General features: G+C 43.8%; 1 protein-coding gene and 1 long non-coding RNA gene across 18 annotated transcripts in view; one reads left to right on the top strand and one right to left on the bottom strand.

Moving 5' to 3' along the window:
* The first annotated feature begins 7,104 nt into the window (after positions 1–7,104).
* BSX (brain specific homeobox) overlaps positions 7,105–22,506 on the top strand; it is a 180,427-nt gene continuing 165,025 nt past the window's right edge. For 12 of the 14 annotated variants that reach the window (XR_015141989.1, XR_015141987.1, XR_015141988.1 and 9 more), the window contains exons 1-3: positions 9,908–10,546; positions 12,508–12,704; positions 13,734–14,366. Coding sequence is in view for 1 of the 14 variants with exons in the window: in XM_086339694.1 (XP_086195820.1) it covers positions 10,285–10,546; positions 12,508–12,704; positions 13,734–13,973 (699 nt within the window). In the remaining 13 variants the exon portion in view is untranslated. Of the gene's footprint in view, positions 7,277–9,907; positions 10,547–12,507; positions 12,705–13,733; positions 14,463–22,506 lie in introns of those variants that run through there. The other 2 variants (XR_015141985.1, XM_086339694.1) reach the window with 2 other exon arrangements.
* On the bottom strand, positions 11,121–13,866 carry LOC147357631 (uncharacterized). 4 transcript variants are annotated; one of them, XR_015141999.1, is made up of 2 exons: positions 13,438–13,866; positions 11,121–11,835 (listed from the first exon to the last, which is right to left on the bottom strand). It is a non-coding gene; the product is annotated as an uncharacterized LOC147357631 (long non-coding RNA). The 4 variants fall into 4 exon arrangements; XR_015141998.1 differs by lacking the exon at positions 13,438–13,866 and adding an exon at positions 12,648–12,784; XR_015142001.1 differs by lacking the exon at positions 13,438–13,866 and adding an exon at positions 12,486–12,617.

Raw genomic sequence — 22,506 nt, 5'->3', positions numbered from 1 at the left:
TTTGATAGTGAATTGGAAAGGTGACCAGGCGTTGATTGACTTTCATGCCATTTTATACGCAGTGGAAAACACTTCTTTCCCAAGCCAAGAAAAATCTTCCAGGCTTGATCATCTGAATGGCTCTTCTTTCACGTATGCTCTTATTTATTCACTTACTCAATAGTTGAGACCTTACTATGTGCCAGACATTGAACTCGATGCTTGAAAGATCATTGGTCCTCCTTTCTGTGGAGTTTACAGTTGAGAGAGGGAGTGATGGCGGTTTAGTCGCTAAGTGGTGTCTGACTCTTTGCGACTCCAGGGACTGTAGCCCACCAGGCTTCCCTGGGGTCCATGGGATTTCCCAGGCAAGAATACTGGAGCGGGTTGCCATTTCCTTCTCCAGGGGATCTTCCTGACCCAGGAATTGAACCGGGGTCTCCTGCATTACAGGCGATCTCCTGCATTGCAGGCAGATTCTTTACTGACTGAGCCACAAGGGAAGCCCCTAGAGAGGGAGACAAATGATTAAAGAGGCAGTTGCAATGTAGTGAGAAAACTATGATGATGTCAGAAGTATGGTAGCACAAGGGCAGGGCACCTAATCCACCTGGGGGCATCAGGGGAAGGCTTCCAGGAGGAAGTGATTTGTTTTAGCTGAAAACTGGAAGCCAGCGCCAGAATGAGAAGTGGCAAGAGCAATGAATGTTCCTGGCAGAGAGGGTAACTTAACCTACTGCCAAAGGATTTTAAGCATGGACTAACAATCAGATTTGTACTTTTGAATCATCACATTGGCTAGTGAAGAAAGGATTGGAGGGAGTGACAGAAGAGGGACACAGAAACTATTAGCATTTAACATCATGCCAATATCATGAGGTTTGAAAGTCTTAAAAGCAGATGATGTTGTATTTACATTTTCTAAGCTACTGCTCAGAGAGGGCAATGGCACCCCACTCCAGTACTCTTGCCTGGAAAATCCCATGGACAGAGGAGCCTGGTAGGCTGCAGTCCATGGGGTCCCTAAGAGTCAGACACGACTGAGTGTCTTCACTTTCACTTTTCAATTTCATGCATTGTAGAAGGAAATGGCAACCCATTCCAGTGTTCTTGCCTGGAGAATCCCAGGGACGGGGGAGCCTGGTGGGCTGCCGTCTATGGGGTCACACAGAGTCGGACACGACTGAAGCAACTTAGCAGCAGCAGCAGCAAGCTACTGCTGGGCTTCCCTGATAGGTTAGTTAGTAAAGAATCCGCCTGCTATGCAGGAGACTCCGGTTCAATTCCTGGGTCGGGAAGATCCTTTGGAGAAGGGATAGTCTACCCACTCCCGTATTCTTGCCTGGAGAATTTCATGGATTGTATAGTCCATGGGGCCTCGAAGAGTCAGACACGATTGAGCAACTTTGACTTCACAAGCTACTACTATCATGGCGGACGTCCACAGAAAGTGACTAATAAACATTTGTTGGGCTTCTGTTGTGGCTCAGTAGTAAAGAACCTGCCTGTGATGCAGGAGATCATCTGCAATGCAGGAGACTGGGGTTCGATCCCTGGGTGGGGAAGATCCCCTGGAGGAGGAAATGGCGATCCGCTCCAGTACTCTTGCCTGGAAAATCCCATGGACAGAGGAGCCTGGTGCACTACAGTCTGGGGGGAACTTAGCAACTAAACAACAACAACACAATGCTATCAGAGAGTAAGTGCTCTAATCTATTATCCTTAATAATAATTAGCATTTTCATGCTGCTGGACAGCTTTGAAAGATCTTTTGCATATTGTCCTCATAAAATAGTCCTACAGTGGGTCTCTGAGGTAAGTGACATTATTCCCACTTTGCAGATAGAGTAACTAAGCCTCTTAAAGTTGGAAGAGTGGGATGGGAAGATTTTTCACTTCATAACTTTTATGGTTTTTCACCTTGAATGATTTGAATATTTTTCCTATAGAAAAAATAACACATAGTCTAGTTGGAGAAACAGAACATGGCCATGTAAAGAGATAAAACATATCAATGTTGTAATTAGCCTATTCTAAAAGCACAGTGAGTGGAACATCTGCTAATACTATGGTGACTAAGTGCTGTGGACAGGGATAGTTTTCTCAGGGACAAGGGTATGAACTGGATCTAGATTTGGATGGAAATTTTCTATGTAGATGGGAGGTGATATGGATGAACCTTCCTGAAAGAGATAGATGGAAGCAAGTTTTAATAATCAAGTTTTGTGAGGCTAAGACCTCAGAGTACAAAAGAGGAGAGTGAAAAAGCTGGCTTAAAACTCAAAATTCAAAAAACTAAGATCTTGGCATCCAGTCCCATCACTTCATGGCAAACAGATGAGGAAAAAGTGGAAGCAGATCAATGTCCCCTGCTTTGTAAGGCAGATTCTTAACCACTGGACCTTCAGGGAAGTCCTTGATATTATTTTCTAAATTAATGTTTTTGAACTCTGTCTGGGGGAAAGTAGGGAACATGATAATGCAGCCATCCAATAAGAAGTTGTCATCTTTCTTAAAATCATCTTCAAAGTATCTTCTAGAGCTAAATAGCTATTCCCTACTTGGATCCAAGAGATGACTCCACCTTCTCAGTATATTCTTTTTTTTTTTCTTGACAAAAAACTCTTTCTGCAATTATATAAGCCTGCCTTCGTGTAGTAACATGGTGTCAGATTCATTAATCCCTCGTGTCTGTGATATTGATCATTTGGGCTTGCTTTTATCAGTTAGTTGGGCCACCAACACCACTACCACCACCATCAGCTCCATCTCTATCACCAGCAGAAGCACCAGTAGCAGGGCCACTTACTAAGCATTAACTGTGTTAATGCTTGCTAAGCACTGAGCAAAATGCATTACATATATTATCTTTTAATATTTTAGATACAAGAAATTCCCTGGCAGTCCAGTGGTTAGGACTTGGTGCTTTTACTTCCAGGGCTCTGGTTGGATCCCTGGTCAGGGAACTAAGATCCTGCAAGCTGAGTGGTATACCCCCAATCCCCCCAAAATTTGAGATATAATTGACACATATATATTACCTTAAATAGTCTCGATTTTACTACTGAGAACAATAGGGCTTAGAGGAATTAAACAAAATGTCCATTATCATACAGCTAGTATGGAAAGGTGATGGAGCCAGATCTCTACTCTTAGTCTGCTTGACTCTAACCTTGCTCGATTTTCAACTGGCAATGTATACTGCTCTCATCATCTTGAAGCGTGCGTGTGTGTGTATTCATATTGCAAAGTTAAAACTTTACAACAACCTGTTATTTGAAGTTCTGGTTATTACAGGTCATGATATGAATTTTATAAATTTTATAAAGTTATAAATTGGAGGATTTATAATCCTCCAATGAGAAGAACTGGGGAGACTGTCCTCTTAAATCTAGGGCAGTAGTTTCAAGTTCCATTCCAGATGGGAAACAGGCAGCATCTATTATTGTTTTGCTTGTCCATAGTAATGTGGTTGCAATGAACAGAGTATGGACCCTGGGGTCAGATAAACCTGAGTTCAAGTCCTGGTGTACAAAGCTGAGCGGCTCTGCCTACGTGATCTTCCATTTCTTAGTATGTGAAAAGGAAGAGCTGTGATACTCAAATGAGAAGGCAGAGCCAAATGTATGGTAAATAATATAAATGCAAGAAATTCACCTCATGATCCATAATGTCATCATTGAAATAGTTAAAAAGCATTCTTCAAAGACTTGAAGTGACTAACTCCATATTATTCTTAATTTCTGGATGAAAGTGAAGTGTGTGATCAACTTTTTGAAATCACATATTTTATATGACAATAAAGACTTGAAGAACTTTTACTAAGGAATTAAAGTTTAAAGTCCCTTATAGGCAAATATCAATTAAACACAACAGTGTACTAATTTGGGTCCAGTAACTTACAGAGAAAAGCTAAAATCATAATAAAAATAATAGAGTGAATTTTGACTGGAACATTCTGGGGTTGAAGTATAATAACTTTTTTTTCTTTTATATTTTAATCTTAAAATTATTTTTGAGTAAATATTACATTCATATGATTCTTACAGAAAAAATTCAAAAGGGCGTTTAGGGAGAAACCTACTTCCCATGAAGTCCCTGGCACCTCAATCCCTGAAGGCAACTAATGCTAATACCTCCTGGAGTTCCTTTTGTTCTGGGTTTGTATAATTTAGTCGTGCTGCGCAAATCATATCTGTTGGATAAATTTCAATGTGCATTTGTAATTTTGACATATATTACTAAGTTGTTCTCCATAGAGATTGTACAAATTTGCATTCTTTGCATCAATATATGAGAGTGATTCTTTCCTGCACAGCCTTGCCAACAGAATGAGTAATTAGATTTTTAAATTTTTTTTATTCAACAGGTTAATGTCTCACTGTTCTCTTTCCTTAGTCTTATTTTTGGTAGTTATCATTATTAGCATCTTTTAAAATGCTTGACAGCCATTTATTTATATTTTCTTTTAGGTGATCTCTTTCTATCCTATGCCCGTTTTTAAATTGTACTCTTTTTTAAAAACAATATTTATTTTTATTTATTTATTTATAAATGGTAAATTGGTTGTGCTGGGTCTTAGTTGGAGCATGCCTGGTCTTTGGTTGCAGCATGTGAACTCCTCATCCTAGCATGGAGGATCCAGTTCCCTGACCGGGATCAAAACCCGGGGCTCCAGCACTGGAAAGGTGGAGTTCTTACCACTGGGCCACCAGGGAAAGCCCTTAAATGGTGCTCTTGATTTTTTAAAATTGATTTGTAGGAGCTTTTTATATATAAGAAATTATCCTTGTGTCTGGGATACAAATTGCAAATACTTTCTCCCAGTTTCTTGTCTTTTTCCTTTGCTTATGATAATTTTTGTCATGCAGAATTTTTAAAAATTAATTTTTATCAATGTTTTATTCTGTGACTTCCAAATTTTTATGTTATACACAGAATGATTTTTCCTATTTTAAGTTTTAAAAAACTTCCCCGGTACTTTTCCTCCTGTTTTCTTTGAAGATTATGTACTGTGTTGGTTATTGGAGGACAAACCCAATATTGTTCTCTTACAGCGACATTTGTACCTCCCATGTTTTTGGTCCACCTAACTTGATTGCATTCTTAATGAGAGTTTAAAGAATAAAAATCAGTTTGCTTCATGAACAATATTCTCAAAAAAATATAAACAATCCAGCATTTAAAAAAAACATACTCAATATTTAGTTCTATGAACATAGTCCTTTTGGAAAATGTTTACAAATTTCTGTACCCAGTGATAGAGCTTGAAAGGATCTTATAATCTCTGATATTAGAAAATCACATAGTAAGTATTATGGTAACAACTCATTATTTTTGAAACTATGCATACTAATTTTGTATTGTTGTTTAAAGTACATTGTGCTAGTAGGTGCTAAGTTTTAAATCTGACATAGAATTTAAATGGTTTAGAATGGAAGAAAAGAATACTTAAAAGGCATTTTGTAAGCTTATTAGGTTTTTTCCCCCTCTGGTAATATACTTAGTTTTGGGGTCTTGATGTCTTTTGGGGTTTTGATGAGAAAATGGTGGAATACTAATAAGAAACTTATTCAAACCTCATTCTTATTCTACTATATACTTCTTAGAGGATTAAAAAATGATGTGTAATCGCTCACATTTCAAACCTTTAACGTCAGGTGTTTTTTTTTTTCCTGTCACTTTGTGAAGCTTGTTTTGAATTGAGAGGCCAAAGTCAGCACAGAAAACTTCAAAAGAGAAATGGAAGTTTTTAACTGTTCAGATTTTATCCTCAATGAGCAAACTGGATAGAGTTATTTCTCCTTAGGTTAGGAATACTATGATTTAAATACCCTATCCTTGAGTGTGTTCTCATAAGAGTTCACATCCTAATTTTCAGTGTAAAAGCATTATTTGAAGATACATTTGCAGGAAGCATTCGGTGATTCTTGTTCTTTTTCTCGGCATGTCATCCACTTTGGTAGTGCTTAAAATAAAGTACTCAGATAGAAGGTAAGTTGAAACAGACAACAAGCAATATAATACAAAATGTTATGAGTAAAGTGTGTTACTCAGATCCTTCTAAAATACGTTTCTCTCTATTTTGAAGGCCATGGTATAGGCATCTTGACTAATGGAACCAGTCTCTTCCTTTGATCATCAGTAGGGTTATCTTTTCGGGAAACCAAGTCTCAGTTCAGATGACAGTCTTAGATGAGGCTGACATGAAAGAGAGAAGGATTTTTTAATTATTAGCTCCCTGAGAAACATGCATTCTCTCTCTTTAGATTAATAATTCTTCAGCTGAAGCCATAAACAGGAGCTTGATCAGGTCTTGTGGGTTGAGGGGGGGTGGGGCGGGGATTTTTTTGATCTTTATTTTTTTGCTCAGATAGTAAATAGGATCTGAATGTATGTGTCAGCCTGGCATACAATTACAGCCTGCTGACTCTGGGTAGATCAATTTTGGTCAAAAGAGAATAAAAAAATAAATGTAATGTGAATGCATTTCTTTAATCTCCTAAGGCTTGGGGAAAGCTTGCAAAGATGGGTAGGGAGTACCCTCTCAGACAGTAGATGCTCAATGAATGCTCACAATAATAGAATATCATAGATGGATGAAAGGCAAGCATTGAGAATGTTGGAGGCTGGCTTCAACAGCTTCTTTCCATTTCCTGTTTGTGAATACCTACATTGGAAAAGGGCAAAAGGAATTACGGCAATTAACTAAGCGTGCACTGTTCAGTAGGTAACCACTAGCCATATGTGTTTAGTGAGCATCTGAAATGTGGCTAGTCTGAACTGTGAACAGAGATGTGCACCAAGTATAAAATACACCCTGGATTTTGAAGATTTAGTATAAAGAAAGGAATGCAAAAAACCTCAATGATACCCATACTGATTACATGTTGAATAATATTTTTTATATATTGGGGTTAAATGAAATACATTACTATTTTACCTCTCTCTTTCTACTTTTCAAATGTGACTGATAGAAAATTTTAAATTACTTATGTGGTTTGCATTATACTTTAATTAGATGATGCTGGTCTGGACTTTGGAGATAATGTAGGCAGTGAAATATCTCTGCTTTTAAGGGCCAACTTGCAAGCTATGTAACTATATGACTACTTTTCTCCTTAGGTAGACTGGTGGGAGAGGAGGGGAGAGGGAAGCCTGTTGACTCTGGAATGCCTCTTCCTTCAGACCTGAGCCTTCATCATGCAGGCAGGCTCAGTCGCTCAGCCCTATCCGATTCTTTGACAACCCCATGGACTGTAGCCTATCAGGCTCCTCTGTCCATGGAATTCTCCAGGTAAGAATGCTGGAGTGGGTGGCCATTCCCTTCTCCAGGGGATCTTTCCCACCTAGGGGTTGAATCTGTGTCTCTTGCATTGGAAGGCGGATTCTTTACCATTGAGTCACCTGGGAAGCCCACCCTGAGCCTTACCCCAAAATTTAATCTCAAGAAGGGGCTGGGCACCTCAGGGGGCCTCCTTCACCCAACCTGGGAAGTAGGATGGGTCAGACCAGAGCCCCAGCATCACAGAGAAACTTGTCAGCTTTCTTCACCTCCCGATTTTCCAAGAGTCTGGGTTGTAATAACTCTATCTAAGAGAAAAAAGGAACTTTCGTGGGACAAGCCCTGCCAGGACAGCCTGCCCTCATACTGGACTCAGGCCCTACAGCCCCTAGTGGGGTCCCAGCTGAGATTACCTGAGCACCCTGGGAGAAAGGTGTATCCTTAATGGAAAGGGGTGATGATGGAGAAATCCCTCTCTCGGCCTCCACTTCCGATCCCCAATTTCTACCTCTGAGCCTCCAGGGGCCTGCATTAGTGTGGACAGTGGGTCCACTCTCTCAGCCACAGAGCTTTGCTTCCCAGCACTGCTGAAAGGGGAAAGGCAAGGAAAACTTCGGCAGTCTTGGAGGTCCTGCCCTTTCTCAGAGCTGTCCGGTTTCCTCCCTCCATCTGTCATTTCCCAGGTTCCCAGGTTCTGCGGAGGCAGAGGAGGGAGGGCTGGACTCCTGGGGAAAAGGCCTTCAAGCGCTTCTCCATGGGGCTGAGCTCTTGGGCAGGCGGGTCCGGTGTGAGCAGTAGAGAGAGGGGAGCGTGGGCAGGGCCTGGGGAGATAGCCTTAGCTTGGAGGGAGAACAGGGAGTATGAAATAAAAGTATATAAAGTAAGGAGGCAGTAAGGACTGAGCAGGCTGTGTACCTCGCCCTCTCCCTTCCCTCTTTGGATCATGCAAACATCCCAGGAGAGGTGTAAGGTTGAATTCTGAGACAGGGTTTGCAGCACCTTGGCTCCAAGGTAACTGCTATCCAACAGAGTGTTTTACTGCCCCTACTCCCAAGACTTTCAGAAATCTTGTCGTTTCTGAGGCTGAAGTTAGTCCCCGCCCCCAGGTGAAGCTGAAATCTCACCCTCAAGGGTGGATGTGAGTCTGCTCCGTGTAGGGATGCAGTGTAGGTGTGCAGACCCAAAGGCTCTTTACAGTGGCTACTGCTGTTTGTATATGCGCCATTCCCTCAATGGCCACTCTGCCTCTAGAGTCTCAGTAGACAAGATGCCTCAGCTCTCACTGGGAGCTGGTAGATGTGCATCAAGTGTGGACTGTCACCCCCACCACCTCTTCACGAATTTGTCTTCCTCTGGACCAGAGCTAAGACCAAGCATTGACTCCCAGAAGTCTGCTGTATTCCCTCTCTGAGACCACCTGTTTGGGGTTTTCAGTTCTTACCATTATAAACTTTAAAAAGATCATAGTTCAGGCTCCAGGACATGAGTTCTGACTTCATTTAGAGGCTTACTTTCCAAGATCTTATTTTAAAGTTATTTCCCCCTTCTTTCTCCTTCCTCTCACTCTCCTCATCTATTTACCATTTACCAGTTCATCCGTATGGAATACGACGCTCCCACTTCTTGGAGTGCTGTAGTTTGGGGCCTAATTGATTCTGGTAATTAATTTGTTCTACCTGCTAGATCAGATGGAAATCCTACCCGTGCGCCCAAGGATTAGCACTTGGCTTTCTAACACCTCCTCTAATTATCTAATAGCATGGGTTGTGTGGACTCAGTCTCTATTAAAACACTTTTACTATTAGCAGTAGTGATTGGAATTGTGATGATGACTAGATTTCAACAAATTAGAGCTTAAAAATGGAGAGATGGAAGAGAAGTGGCTTCTTTTAATTTCCCTGAGTTTAACATCAATAATTAGAGCAATTTTCGGAGATGTGAGCTGAAATTACCCCTGCTGTGTTGTAGATGATCACCTTAATTTTAGCAAATTGACTCCAGGGAAATAAATGTGACAGTTTAGAAAAAGACAAACAGAAAAAAAAAAAAAAAAAAAAACCCAAAAGATTGGGAGGGAGGAAAATGAAAAGAAAGGTTGCAAAAGGGAATGGGAGACAAAAACACAGTACAATTATTTTGCAGGCTAGGGTTGGTTGACAAGTGATGGTATAGTAGGAATTGCAAGTCATGTGAGTGGAATGAGAAAGTAGTGGAAATTTGAGAGGAGGAGGAGGCTGGCATTAAGAGGTAGTTCTGGACATATTTATACAGATCAGATTACTTGACTAATGTAGATATAACTTTCCTCACACCACCCTCTAAAACTGAGGTAAATAATGTTTTGATCATTTATTTACCTCCACAATCCAGTCATCCCTTAGCCATCAACTTAAGTTGGGTCAGCAGGTATAGGCTCTCTCCTCACTTCTCTTCCCCTTCTGCAACCATTGTTCTAAAGTGCCCAGACCCCAAAGCTGAAGTACATATTTTATTCCTGTTGCTTCAGGGCCCTTTAAATGCCCTCTGCTCTCTAAAGAGGAGTTTGTCCGACGGTAGAGACCTTTTCTCTTTCGCTTTCTTTAAAAGACGACTGGGAGCTAGGCAGCTCCTGCAGTGGCCAGGCAGAAATCGAGGTCCAGAAACCTGGCAAGAGCAAGAATCCAGTTCTCTCTGCTTCACTCTTTCCGGGCCTGGCCGGTCGCATTCAGCACCGCGGACAGCTCCCCGCCCCGCCCCGCTCCGCCCCGAGCCCACCGCACCCTCCCCTCTGCCTCTGGCAGCCTTGCCATTGGCTCTCCCGGCTCCCCTCTCCAAGCTGCCAATTCTCCTACACGTAGACCCAGTCTACCCAGGAGCTTATCTTCTCGCCTCTCCAGCTCCGGGGGTAGCCCGAGGCCGAGAAGAGAGCATCAGGGATCCGAGCTCGAGGGTGGTTGGCTCTCGACCAGGCGTGGTGAGACGCCGCCTGCTTCCTACACTTCGTCCCCGGCCCTCGCCCTGTGGCAGGCGCTCGGTTCAAGATGAATCTCAACTTCACCTCCCCTCTACACCCGGCATCATCTCAGAGGCCCACGTCCTTCTTCATCGAAGATATCCTGCTACACAAGCCCAAGCCGCTGAGAGAGGTGGCCCCTGACCATTTCACCAGCACTCTGGCCTCCCGGGTGCCTCTGCTAGACTATGGCTACCCACTCATGCCCACACCCACCCTCCTGGCTCCTCACCCCCATCACCCACTACATAAGGGAGACCACCACCACCCTTATTTCCTCACCACCTCGGGTAAGTAACAGGGGTCTCATGGAATGGGGAGCAAGAACAGGTCTTCCAGCAGACTCTGAGCCTGTGATGGAGCGGAGGAAAGGCCAGAGCTGCCTGGGCCTGGCTTGGTGGCCTCCTTCTCTAAGTAACAGGGAAAGAATGTTGGGGATACAGCTGAGAACACAGGGAGCTCCCTTGAGGCATGCCAACCCAGGGTGGTAACTGTACTTTTTATTATGAAGGAAACATGCCTAGCCAAGAAGTGGCTGTAGGTTTGGGTGATATTCTTGATGCACAGTGTTCGGTTTCCTTTTTCTTGGTCTTGGTCACTTTGGTCCATCTCTGTCCCCATCGCTATCTCTTTCACTCTGAGGGGGACCCCTGACTATCCCACCCCATGGAAGGGAACTCAACTTTTCAGCCCAGAAGCTCAAAAGTCTCCAGTGGGGCCAGCTCTCTCCTTCCAGGTGCTGAGCATTCGCAGATACTTCAGGGGTTTAGAAGTAAAGGAGGGTTTGGGATATTGTAAGGACTGAAGGTTTGGACTGGCCTGAATAAGGGAGAAAAGGTAAGAAAAAAGAGAGAGAGAGGAGGCTGTTCGTTAACCCTCTTCACTTCCAACATCCATCATTTAATTCACAGTCTAGGGCTGGGCTGCCCTCCCCTGCCCCAGTTGCTGGCGTCTCTGGAGCCCCAGCCAAAGTAATTTGATTTCCGAGGCATGGCAAAGAGCAGAGACCAGCAAAGTCTGGCTGGGACAGGGATATGTGGGGGAAATACCCAGTTTTTTTTCTGCTTCTCTCCGAAAGGCCACATTCACACTTTCTTTTCCGGCCTCTTCATTACAGCCCGAATTCGTTGATTCGTTGAGTCCAGATGCAGAGCGTAGCGGGAAAAACAATCCCGGTCGGGGTGGGGTCTGGAAAGACGGGAGACAGTCTGTGAAATGTGGGCGCTGGAATCCACGACAAAAGTTAAAGCGTTTGTGAAACGGTAAAACCCAGACTTAGGGGCACTGGGTTGGAGGGGCAATTTTAAAACTTGTGTCCGAGCTCGCCTTTTGGTTTTTGCTTCACCACGGGCCGGAGACAGCTCTTATCGCTGCACCCATGTTCCCCGCAAATAGAAAATAGTGGACAAAGCCCGAGAAACAGGAACTACTTGTTTTCTGTTTCTGCTTTTTCTCTCTGGAATCAGTCAATATTGATGTCTGTGGCGGCTGGTCCGCTTGGCGCGTCTCAGACACGGTGAAGCCTGCGAGGGTCAGGAAAGACTCAAGAAGTGTCCCGAGGCAAGGCGCTTCAATTCTTCTGCGTGGGGTTGGAGGGAAAGAACGAGAAAAAGAATGAGAACCAGATCAGAGAGCGGGGTCCCCAGCGCTTCCCCGAAACTGACAGGAAACGTGCGAGACGGAAATTACTGCTCCGTTTTCGCTCAGGAGTTTTACTTGCATCTGACTGTTGGTCTATTCCCTTTGGTTGCAGGCGGGAGAACCGGGGCGGCTCAGTGAAGAGAAAGGTGCTTTTTAAGTAAGGTTGTGAAGCAGGATCACATTCACTGCTTCCATCAGCCCCAGGACATCACTGATTGTCACTGAGTGTCCAGAGAAGACTGGAAGGATCGGGTGGGGGCGGGTGGGGAGAAATAGCTGCTGGACCACTCGACGTTTGCAAGAATATTTTGGTAGGCGCGACCAGAAGTTTTTCTCCAAGAGGACATTTTCAAAGACCTCCGGATCTATTTGATAATTTTCTTTTCCGTTTTACTTACTGTTTACTGTTTGTATTTATAAATGGCCTGTCTGATAAAGATCTCCAAGCGCTATTCTTGCAATTTGTTCTCCCCTGCCCTGCGATTCCTAGGAGAAGCTTTGGGGACGTGGGGCGGGACCGGTGGGGGCGCGAGGCGGAGGGGCAGCCGGGGAACTAGGGTGGGAGTGGGGCGGGCGCTCTCTGCCCACTTGACCGCTCTTCTCTCCGCAGGGGTGCCGGTCCCCGCGCTGTTCCCGCACCCCCAGCACCCGGAGCTGCCGGGGAAGCACTGCCGCCGCCGCAAAGCTCGCACAGTTTTCTCGGACTCGCAGCTCTCGGGCCTGGAGAAGAGATTCGAGATCCAGCGCTACCTGTCCACGCCGGAGCGGGTGGAGCTGGCCACGGCCCTCAGCCTGTCGGAGACGCAGGTGGGCCGGAGGAGGGGGAGGCCCCTTCTCCGCTCGCTCCTCTCCCTAACGCCTCTGGGCGGGCCGCAGAGCTCCCGCTTTATTCTAGACTTCTCCAAAGACCCGTAGGAAGACTACCGACACTTCCAATCTCTTGTCTGAGTCACTGAAGCAAAATCTCTCGAGCGGGTTCCGGACACGGAGGAAAACCCCCTCGAATGATTCCGATGATCATGTCCTGTTTGAGGACTACCATTTCTGCGCCTTCCCCCACTCCTTTCCCATCAGGGCAGTAGCCCGGGTCAGAGGCAAATCAATAAGAAATAAAGAGGGTTCTTGACCCGAGAGAAGTCCACATAAGGATCCCCGCCCCCCCCCCCCCTTAATGTTTCTCACAGCCGCAAGTCTTCATATCCACCCTCTCCCTAACACACTCTCACACACATGCACAAATATGAGCCTTCTTCCTATTTCCCTGTTCTGAGTGGGAGAATTGTTTTCATTTTCTTCCAGATGCTTTTCACCTGCAACCTCAAAACGCCTGGCTCCACTCCCTCTCCTCTGTTCTCTGAAACCCAACTTGCTGTGAAAGCGCAGGCCTGCCAGGCCCCAGTGATTTTTCTCTCTGATGAGAAGCAGCAAGTCTGCTTCTCTTCTCTTCCTGTCCAGGAGTCTTGCTGGACAAGGTATTTAGATGTCACAGTCAGAGAAACGTGAGTTGAACGGAAAGGAAGCTCACCCACGCAGCACTTACTGTTAGAGGTTCTAATTAATAGCAGTATTAGTATGTACTAAGCACACCATATTGAGCCTCGTTGTTATTTTGGGGCAATTACTTCTGAGAGCTCTAGGATATCTGGTTCCCATTCAAGCTAAGACGACAACTTGTGAGCCGTTCAGGTGTGACCTAACCCAAGGGTGAGACAGTCAATGGCTTCTGGATAATTCGTCAGTGGGTTGAAGTCTATTTTCTTAAACCCCAGCAATCGCTTTTATCTTCGCTGAGTCTGAAGGAATGACGTGCTTTTCTGTCTTTCTCCCCGGAATCAGGTGAAAACGTGGTTCCAGAACCGGCGGATGAAGCATAAAAAGCAGCTGAGGAAAAGTCAAGATGAACCCAAAGCGCCTGATGGGCCCGAGAGCCCCGAGGGCAGCCCCCGCGGCCCCGAGGCCGCACCCGCCGAGGCTCGGCTGGGCCTGCCTGCCGGCTCCTTCGTGCTGACTGAGCCGGAGGACGAGGTGGACATTGGGGACGAGGCGGAGCTGGGCTCAGGGCCGCACGTGCTCTGAGCCGCGGGGCCGTAGAGGCGGGGAGGACGCGGCGGGGCGGGCCTGGGAGATCGGCTTCGGGAACACAAATGCTACACACCTGTTAGCCCTCCAACCCGTGCGGGCCGGTGCGCCCGGCCTCCCGCCCCCTTCCCCCGCCCACCCGCCCGCCAGAGCCCGCGCCGCCGGGGCGAGAGTGCGCCTGCTTCGCTTGTCCGCGCGTCCCGCGCCTTCGGCAGCGCCCACGGGAGCTTGGGCTCTCGGCGCCCTAATTCGGTGCGGGAACCTCTTCCCTGCCGCGACTGCAGACCCCTCGGCCCTCGCCCTCAGCCACCTTTCCCCGCTCGTTGTCCAGGCGCTGCGGCCTCTCCACCGGACCCCTTGCCTTTCCTTGGGCAGACCGATGGGCTGCAGGTAAGGGACCGGGTGTTCCGCTCACATCCACTCCGGGACAGACTCTCGCGCTGCTCGCCGCCACGCTCCCACTCTCCCCCGACTCCCTCCTCTTCTCAGGGCGGCGCTTCCATCCTCTCTCTCCAAGGTTCTCAAGATCTCTTGGTTCTGCACCCAGAACCCTTTTTGAGCTTGTGGTCCCCTAGGCCCCCGCGGTCTTCACTCTGGTGACTCCGGCCCCCGTACTGGGAGGCGAGAAACTTGGGCGGAGAAAACCCATCGAGCAATTCCGGCTCCCCACCTTGTTGCGCGCCTGCCCCGCAACTCTTCCACACCCCGCCGGCTATTGATATTTTAAAACTGAGTGTCTCTCGGGTTCTATATGGAAATGCTCGTTCTCATTGCATTTTAGGGAATCTTAGCAAGATGAAGCCTAAAGGAGAATGCGCATCCCCTACCAGGCGTGCCTGTCTCTTTTTTGGGGACTTTTGAGGTGGGGGCAGGAATCGGGTTGGCCCTGCCCGTCGCTCCCCTTTCCTTTCCCCTGGGAGGTCTCCTATTCTTTTCCCGGGTTTGCACTCTCTGTAGATAATAAAGGGCTCGCCGGGCAAAACTGGGAACGAACACGAGTTTCCGGGAATCGTTTGTTACCGCGACCTCCTGCGCGCACGCCCCCTCCGCTCAGACCTGGGCAATTTCCTGTCCTCGGCAGGACTGAGCAGGGCTAATAACTTTTACTTAACAGATTCCCATCTCCCCAACGCCGATTTTTCTGTTTTGAATCGTTTAATAGTCTCGGGTTCCACCTACATGAAAAAGGTCTCTGCAGATGGTATTTTTGACTCTCAAATGCTGAAAGGACAGCGGTCTCTTGATACTAGGAGTTTGAAATTGTGCTAAATGAATTGTGTGACGACACTACATACCCAGTACACTTATCAGATATAGCACCCGTGCCAGAGGCGACCTCAGTTTCCTACCTTCCTTTCGTTCTGGTTGTGTATTTAGGTAAAAGAGCCCAGGAAACCTGGAAAAGAGGCTATGTCGAGTCCTGACTCTTGGGTCCTAATGACTAACGTTAATTACATGAATTACAGCTCTATGACCTTGGGTTCCATTTAATTACACTTTTTGGCTCCCTATTTCTCTAATAAGAGGATGAACCGTAAAGATCCTTCTGGGTCTAAGTTCTATGATTCTATGAATGTAGCAGCAGACTTTTTTTTTTTAAGTAAGCTTGTTTGGGGAAATACTAACTTAAGCAGAGATAAGTATCAGAGTGAGACCTTTATCCAGTCTATATTATTTAGGAGCAAAACTATTGCTTTAAAAACACAAGCATTGTATATACTATCTGGATTTTCCAAATGCTCTTTATCAGTTAACAATCAGTGAGTCTTGGCAAGAAGGGATTGTTTTTCCATTCATAAATAAGGAAATTGAGGCTTGGCAAGGTTGAAGGATTTACTCATGAAATCAGGACTAGCTAGGCGCCAAAGCAGGACAGAAAATCTCTTCTGACTCCTTGATCACTTCTTTGCCTCAAACACTTTTTCTTCCGATAACAATGCATTGGTTGGCATTTTGCTTCTAACACTTCGTAAGGACACCCCTCTCATTTATTTAGATCTTGTAGATGTGCTACAAATGCAAGTCTAGGTTCAGATTCCTCCTCTCTCTCTCCCTGTTCAGATAATGACGGTACCATTTTAAGCAAGTTTTTGACAAATGCTTTAAGGAAGACTTGTTTATAGAAAGAAAGCAATTTGTGAATAAGAATGTTCTTGGTAACTGGGAAGAGAAAGTAGATCCTATTTATTACACAAGGGGAAATAAATCTCAAATTCTTCTAATCCCAGGAAGAGCAACTACTAAGAGGGATTTTGGGGGAGAATCTTTGAAGCGAGTAGAAATACTGTGTTTAGGGGGAAATTTAAAAAAATTAGATGGTTAACACAAACCCCAAAGCACCAAACATTTCTTTCTTTCTTCTCTTGTCTTCACAAGAAGATGGCAGGGGTTATTTTGGCTCTAAGAGTAACAGATTAGCTACATTTTAAAAACTTTTTGCCTTGAAAAGACAGATCAATAGGAAACACTGTTAGCATAGGCACAACATTGCTTGACTGGAGGCAGAATGAATCCTGGAGCTAGGAAGTAGCTGTGTCTTTCATTCATGAGCATCAACACAAGAAGATGTTCACTTTGCCTCATCCGGGTCTCCCTCTGTGGCTTTCCCTCAATGGGTGGGTTAGTTGGGAAGGGAAAAGCTCAGACCTGCAGCACCAGCAGAACCTGTGGCACCATTTCCACATCAGACAGTATTCCCTGAAATTGATGCAAACAATTCAATAGCAAAGTTCTCCTAGATTTTCTTTCCTTTTTCTTTTTCCCCCTTTTTTATATACAGCGAGTTAGTGATGATGGTAGAGGATAGACACAATTTAGTCTCAATTTAATGTAACATGGTAGTGCTTTTCGTTTTGGGCCTTCAATACTGATCAAAGCCTCCATAGGCTGAAAAGATATTTTGTCTGAATTACGCAGGCTTTTGCTTCAACTCAGTTTCACTTGGTGGTGAAGATCTGACAAAACCACGCTCATTATGATATATTAAAGAGAGATATACACAGATCTGGTTCTGAAGGGTCAAAACCATCTTAAAATAGCCCTGGTGGACAAGTCATCCTACTTGTAATCCTAAATATAGTAAATAATTTGTTCGGTATTTGTTCTCAATGTTGTTTCTGATGGACAGCATTTTATAGCCTCTCAGAGAGGGACTCAATAATATTTCTACTCATATGACATAAGAACGCAAGAAATTGACAATACGTCACTTAGCCTAGTATTAGCTCATAGTGGCACTAAGAAGTGATTAATTGAAATCCATGACACCACTTCAAAAGACAGAGGACTGGCTTTTATCGATGGATTTGATAACTAGAGATAAAGAGGTATGAAGGCACAGAGCAAGCAGAATGCTTTCTGGTGCTAAGAGAAACGTGCAATAAACATATTTAATTGAATCAATAACTTCCTGGTCTTGAATTGGGCTCAGTGTGTGCAAAACTAATGAAATATATTATATTTATGTTATGTTCTTGACATCACATTTTAAAGAGGATATTGACAAAGGTTAAATTCATCCAGGAATGAATACAGGAACCTAGATAGTAAAAGATATAGGAAACAAAGAAATGTGAACTTTTTAGCTTGGAGAAGCAAAGCTTTGGGGAGGGTTGGGAAAGGCTGTGTTAGTTGTGTTTCAGTGGCTGCAGAGGGATTACACATCACGAGGGCATGTCTAGTCTGCTCTGCTGGAGTGGGCAGAACCAGAGCCATTGGGTGGTTCCAGGGAAGTAGATCTTGGAACAATATTTGAGTAACTTCTGTAAGACAGGTATTGTGTTGACCATCAGTTGAACAGGCTAAATCCACAAAACACTAAATACTTTTCACTAGAAAAGTGTGATCAGAAGCTGGCAGGCAAAACATTTAAAATTATTTGTCATCTTACTAAGAATAAGATTTTAGTTCGTACACTCTAAATAAATAGAAGAGTTAACAAAAACAAGAAAAAGAAGAAAAGGATATTCATTTATTCATTAAAGAAGTCCCAGAACCTCACTCTAAAAAGTAAGTGAAAACTAAGTGATGTTCCTGTGAGTTAAAGACAAAAATATGATTAGGAAGGAATTGTCCGTATTACAAGAGACATTTGACAAAATCTAAGTCCTTCATTTTATAAAGGAAGACATTAAAATCCAGATATAACAAATTACGGGCCAATGTCAAATAGACAGTGGTGGAATTAAGACTAGAAGTCAATTTTAATTATACCTTACCACTAATTCATATTGTGATAAAAGTGGCAGAGGGGTTATTATCATTCTATTATGTGGAGGAAAGGATTTTGCATAGTAATTTTAGATGTAAAATTTTTAAAAAATAGCTGGAAATTATCTAGCAGATTCTTAGATCAATTTATGGTACACCTAATTAAGAGCAATCTGAAACTTAAATTGACATTCCTAGGAGGTACTGAGTCCCTTAGCCTGTTTTTTCTCCAAGCCACAGGGGAATAACAATTTGCTGGGTGGGATGTTTTAGAAGATGTTTGTGTGTCCAGTAGGATGAGCTAGATATGTCTGCTGCTGCTGCTATGTTGCTTCAGTCATGTCCGATTCTGTGCGACCCCATAGATGGCAGTCCACCAGGCTCCCCGTCCCTGGGATTCTCCAGGCAAGAACACTAAGCTGCTTCAAATCCCCATAGTTTTCTAAAAATTTTGGCCTAAATCTCCTTTAATTGCAGACAAAGCAACTGAGAGAGACTGACTTGCCTCATGTCACACAGGCTATTAATTTGGTAAATTATAGAATTAATACATGTAGAGTTCAGAGAACATTCCAGTAAATATTTAGGAGATAAAAATTTGGAAGGATGTTTATGTTTTCTCTTCAGATTCTCTCTGTTGTATTTTCTAGTTTTAATCCTGCCTCCCAAAGACACATTTCTCCTTCTCGCAGAATTCCCTGTGTGTACACTGGAGAACCTTCCCTCCGTGATTTCATTTTTGTTGTTGCTCAGTTGCCAAGTTGTGTCTGACTCTCTGCGACTCCATGGACTGCAGCATTTCAGGCTCCTCTGTCCTCCACTGTCTCCCAGGGTTTGCTCAGATATATGCCCACTGAGTCAGTGATGCTGTCTTACCATCTCATCCTCTGCCGCTCCCTTCTACTTTTGCCTTCAATCTTTCTCAGCGGTTCCAGTTTTCTCTTATTACTCTTTGTATTATTGTGGAACCATAGCTGATTTGGCCACTAGCTAGATGGCTTAGAGACTTCAATTCTAATCATTTCTTTTGCTAATGATCACTTGGCATCTGTAAATTATTACTTTGCTAAAAATTTTTCTTACTTGGTATCTGAAAAACGGGGAGAGTACCCTGTAAATCAGTTGAGAATGGGAGGGGATGTGAGATAACAGTTATAAAAATACATACTGTGGTATCTTGGAAGAAACATGCTAGAGAAAGATGATGAATTACAACATACATCTGAGGACAGGGAGGCCTGGCATGCTGTAGTCTATGGGGGTCTTGAAGAGCTGGACACCACTTGGCGACTGAACTACAACATACATTGAAGGTATCAGTTTGGTCTTTGATACTAAACTGCAGAGGACATCGGCTGTAGCAATATGGTACCAAAAGGTCAGTATTAGTTTTGTGTGCCAGCACCATCATTAAAAAGGGGATTTTATGTCTCTTTCCAAGGAATTGTTTTTTTATAACTTCATCTTAATTTCTGTTGACCTCATGTGTGGACTGAGAGGATCAGACAGCCTGGATGAAATAGAAAGTGTCGCTGGGGATGCTTTATCCAGAATGCTCCTTTTCCTCCCCCTTACCTAGCCCAGCCCCCTTCTGTCCCAGGTTTCTGTTATCTTCCTTAGTAACAGACATGATGCTCTGTAAAGAGGGAAGTTAGAATTCAAATTCTTGGGAACCCTCTTAAGAGAGAAAGAATTGCCTGTGACTCCAGTACAGGGATCAAACTTGCATCCCTGCGGTGGAAGCGTAGAGTCCTAAACACTGGGCCAGCAGGGAAGTCCCTGTGCGTGTATTCTTAACATTTCATTTTCCTGAACCAGGCTCTCCCACAGCCTCTAGCCTGTCCACCCTGAATTCTGTGTCAATGCATCTTTCTTCCCCTTTATCCCATGGCTGCCTTTCACTTCACTCTTGTTTCCTCTTTCTTCCTCATTCTTGGTTTACTCTATTTTGGTGGAGCACAGGCTCCTCCAGCTTCCTGGTTGGTAGTGAAAGGTCAATGTTTTGAGATCATTCTTGTGTAAAAACATCTTTATTCTAGTTTCTTAGTATTTTGGGTAAGTATAGAATTCTCAATTGGAAATCATTTTGAATACGTTTGAATAATTTTGAATTCAATCGTGTTTTGGCTTCCAGTTGCTGCTGTGAAGTCTAATGCCATTTTGATTCTTGATATATCCTGTCTTATTTATTCATTTGTTTTCCTCTTGGGAAACTTGTAGGGTCCTCTCTTTGGAGCCAGTGTGCTGAAATTTTACAGTGATATGCCTGTGTTGGAGGTCTGTTTTCACACACTTTTTCAGATGCTCAATAGGCCCTTTCAATATGAAAACTCTTTTTTTTCAATTATGGGAAAATTTCTTGAATTAATTTTTTGATGATTTCTCTCTTTTTTTTCTATATTTGTTCTTTATGGAACTCCTATTATTTTGATTTTTTTCAACCTTCCAAATTTATCCTCTAAACTTATTCCTTTCCTACTTTTCTATATTTTTGCCTTTTTTGCTCTGCTTTTTGAAAAAAATTCTTCAGTTTTACTTTATAACCTTTGAATTTTTAATTTCAGCTATCCTTTTTCTAACTCTCAAGATCTCTTTAATTTCCCTCTCCTTTTTAGTAGTATAATATCTAGTAATATTTAGCAGTAGCCATATAATATCCTCAGATATTTGGAAAACCTTGATTGTCTGCTCATATTTAAGTAGGAGAGACAGAAAGCTGATAGGAAGCTCTGAATACCTAGTGAGACCTGCTAGCTGTGAGCTCTCCTGTAGGATAACATGGTTGACTCCTTCACTTGGAGAACCTCTGAGGTCAGAATCTTTAGCTCTTTTCTGCTGGGCTGGTCAGATTCCCAGAGAAGAATTTCCAAATCTGTGCTTGTAGGATGAAGGCCTAACTTTCTGGGAGCCTAGTGGCAAAGGAGGAGCAGAGGTCTGTGTATTTAGAACACCTGTGCTCACTGTTGACCCTGTTCTTGGGATGGTGCCTCCTAAGAGCAAGTCCTTTCTCACTCCTGAGACACTGTCCTACCCTCTGCAGAGGGTCCAGCAGCCTTTTACTGGGGTGGTGGAGGGTCAGTCGTCCTTCATTTCACCCCACCCCCTTTCCCCACTACTTCCAGTGGTAATTGACCTCATCAGTTCCTGAGCATTTGGGGGCATTCTGTAGTGTAAATCAGATTGATTCTTGGATTTCCCCATTGCTTGGTTACGATTTCTTATTTTTTGAGGCTTTTAAGTAGTATTATTATTTTACAATCTATTCATCCCTTTTCTAGTTTTACAGAAGTTGCTACTGGTATCCCTCTTCCCGTTCTCCCTGTTCTTATATGTTTATGCCATTAAAAAACAAAAAGCTGTTACTGTGATTTTAGTGGGAGCTTGCCAAAGGAGTGAAACAGATATGCACATGGGCACGTGTGTGTATGTTCAATCTACGGTATTTATCCAGATTTCTCATAATTTGAATTTAATGTTTGTTTATTCTGGCTTTTACAATGGAGGTACTGATCTTTTATCTTGATGTTTCTTTTATGTAACTGAATTTGTTAAATTCAGGAGTAGCATTATCATTACAACAGACTAAAAGGTTGACTTCGTTGCCAAAGTACAGAATATCCCCTCTTACCTCATATTCAGTAATGTAGTACCAATGGCTTGGGATCTACCCATTTGAAAGTACTGGAAGTTAGTTAGTCCTTAAGAATCTTTGCCTGTGAAAGGTCCTGAATAGTTTTACAGGGTATTCTTAGAAATTTCAAGGTGAAAGGATTTGTTATTTCATTTTTCTTGGTTTCGGATTAATTTGAAACCTGGGTCCCTGATCTCTGAACAGAGAAACGGAAAAGATAAATAGAGACAGCAAAACAGAGCCACAGACACACAAATACATGTGCGCACACATGCGCGCACAGGCTCACAAAGAGAATGCTGCACACAGGACAGGGAGAATTGGAAGGTGATCAATTAAGACATTAAGTGTTTTGTGACACACGGACGCATCTACATTTTGCCCTGATAACAAGGCCATCAGCTCGTTTTCAGAGGGCTGCTGCCTTCTTCAGCTCAGTCCTCAGATCAAAGCAAAACTGTCTGCTTGCATTTTCCAATCAGAATGGACATGCTAATTTATACTCCTTAATGTGTGATGGTAGGAGACCCCTTCAATTAACTGAATTCTATAGCTGGCAAAATAAAAGGTATACAAAGAGGCGCAGGCTGGAAGAGCCGAAATTCTCATTAAATCAAAAGGTCCAGTATTCATTACCTCGTGCATCTGAGGCTAAACACTAAATATGGGGATCATCAAAGGAGGTTTAAT

Source organism: Bos grunniens, chromosome 15, assembly GCF_055505025.1.
Source record: "Bos grunniens cultivar Pamir isolate PY7600 chromosome 15, Bosgru_T2T1.0, whole genome shotgun sequence".
NCBI classification, from domain to species: domain Eukaryota; kingdom Metazoa; phylum Chordata; class Mammalia; order Artiodactyla; family Bovidae; genus Bos; species Bos grunniens.
The sequence above is the reverse complement of the archived record's forward strand: the minus strand, read 5'-3'. Positions and strand labels throughout refer to the sequence as shown.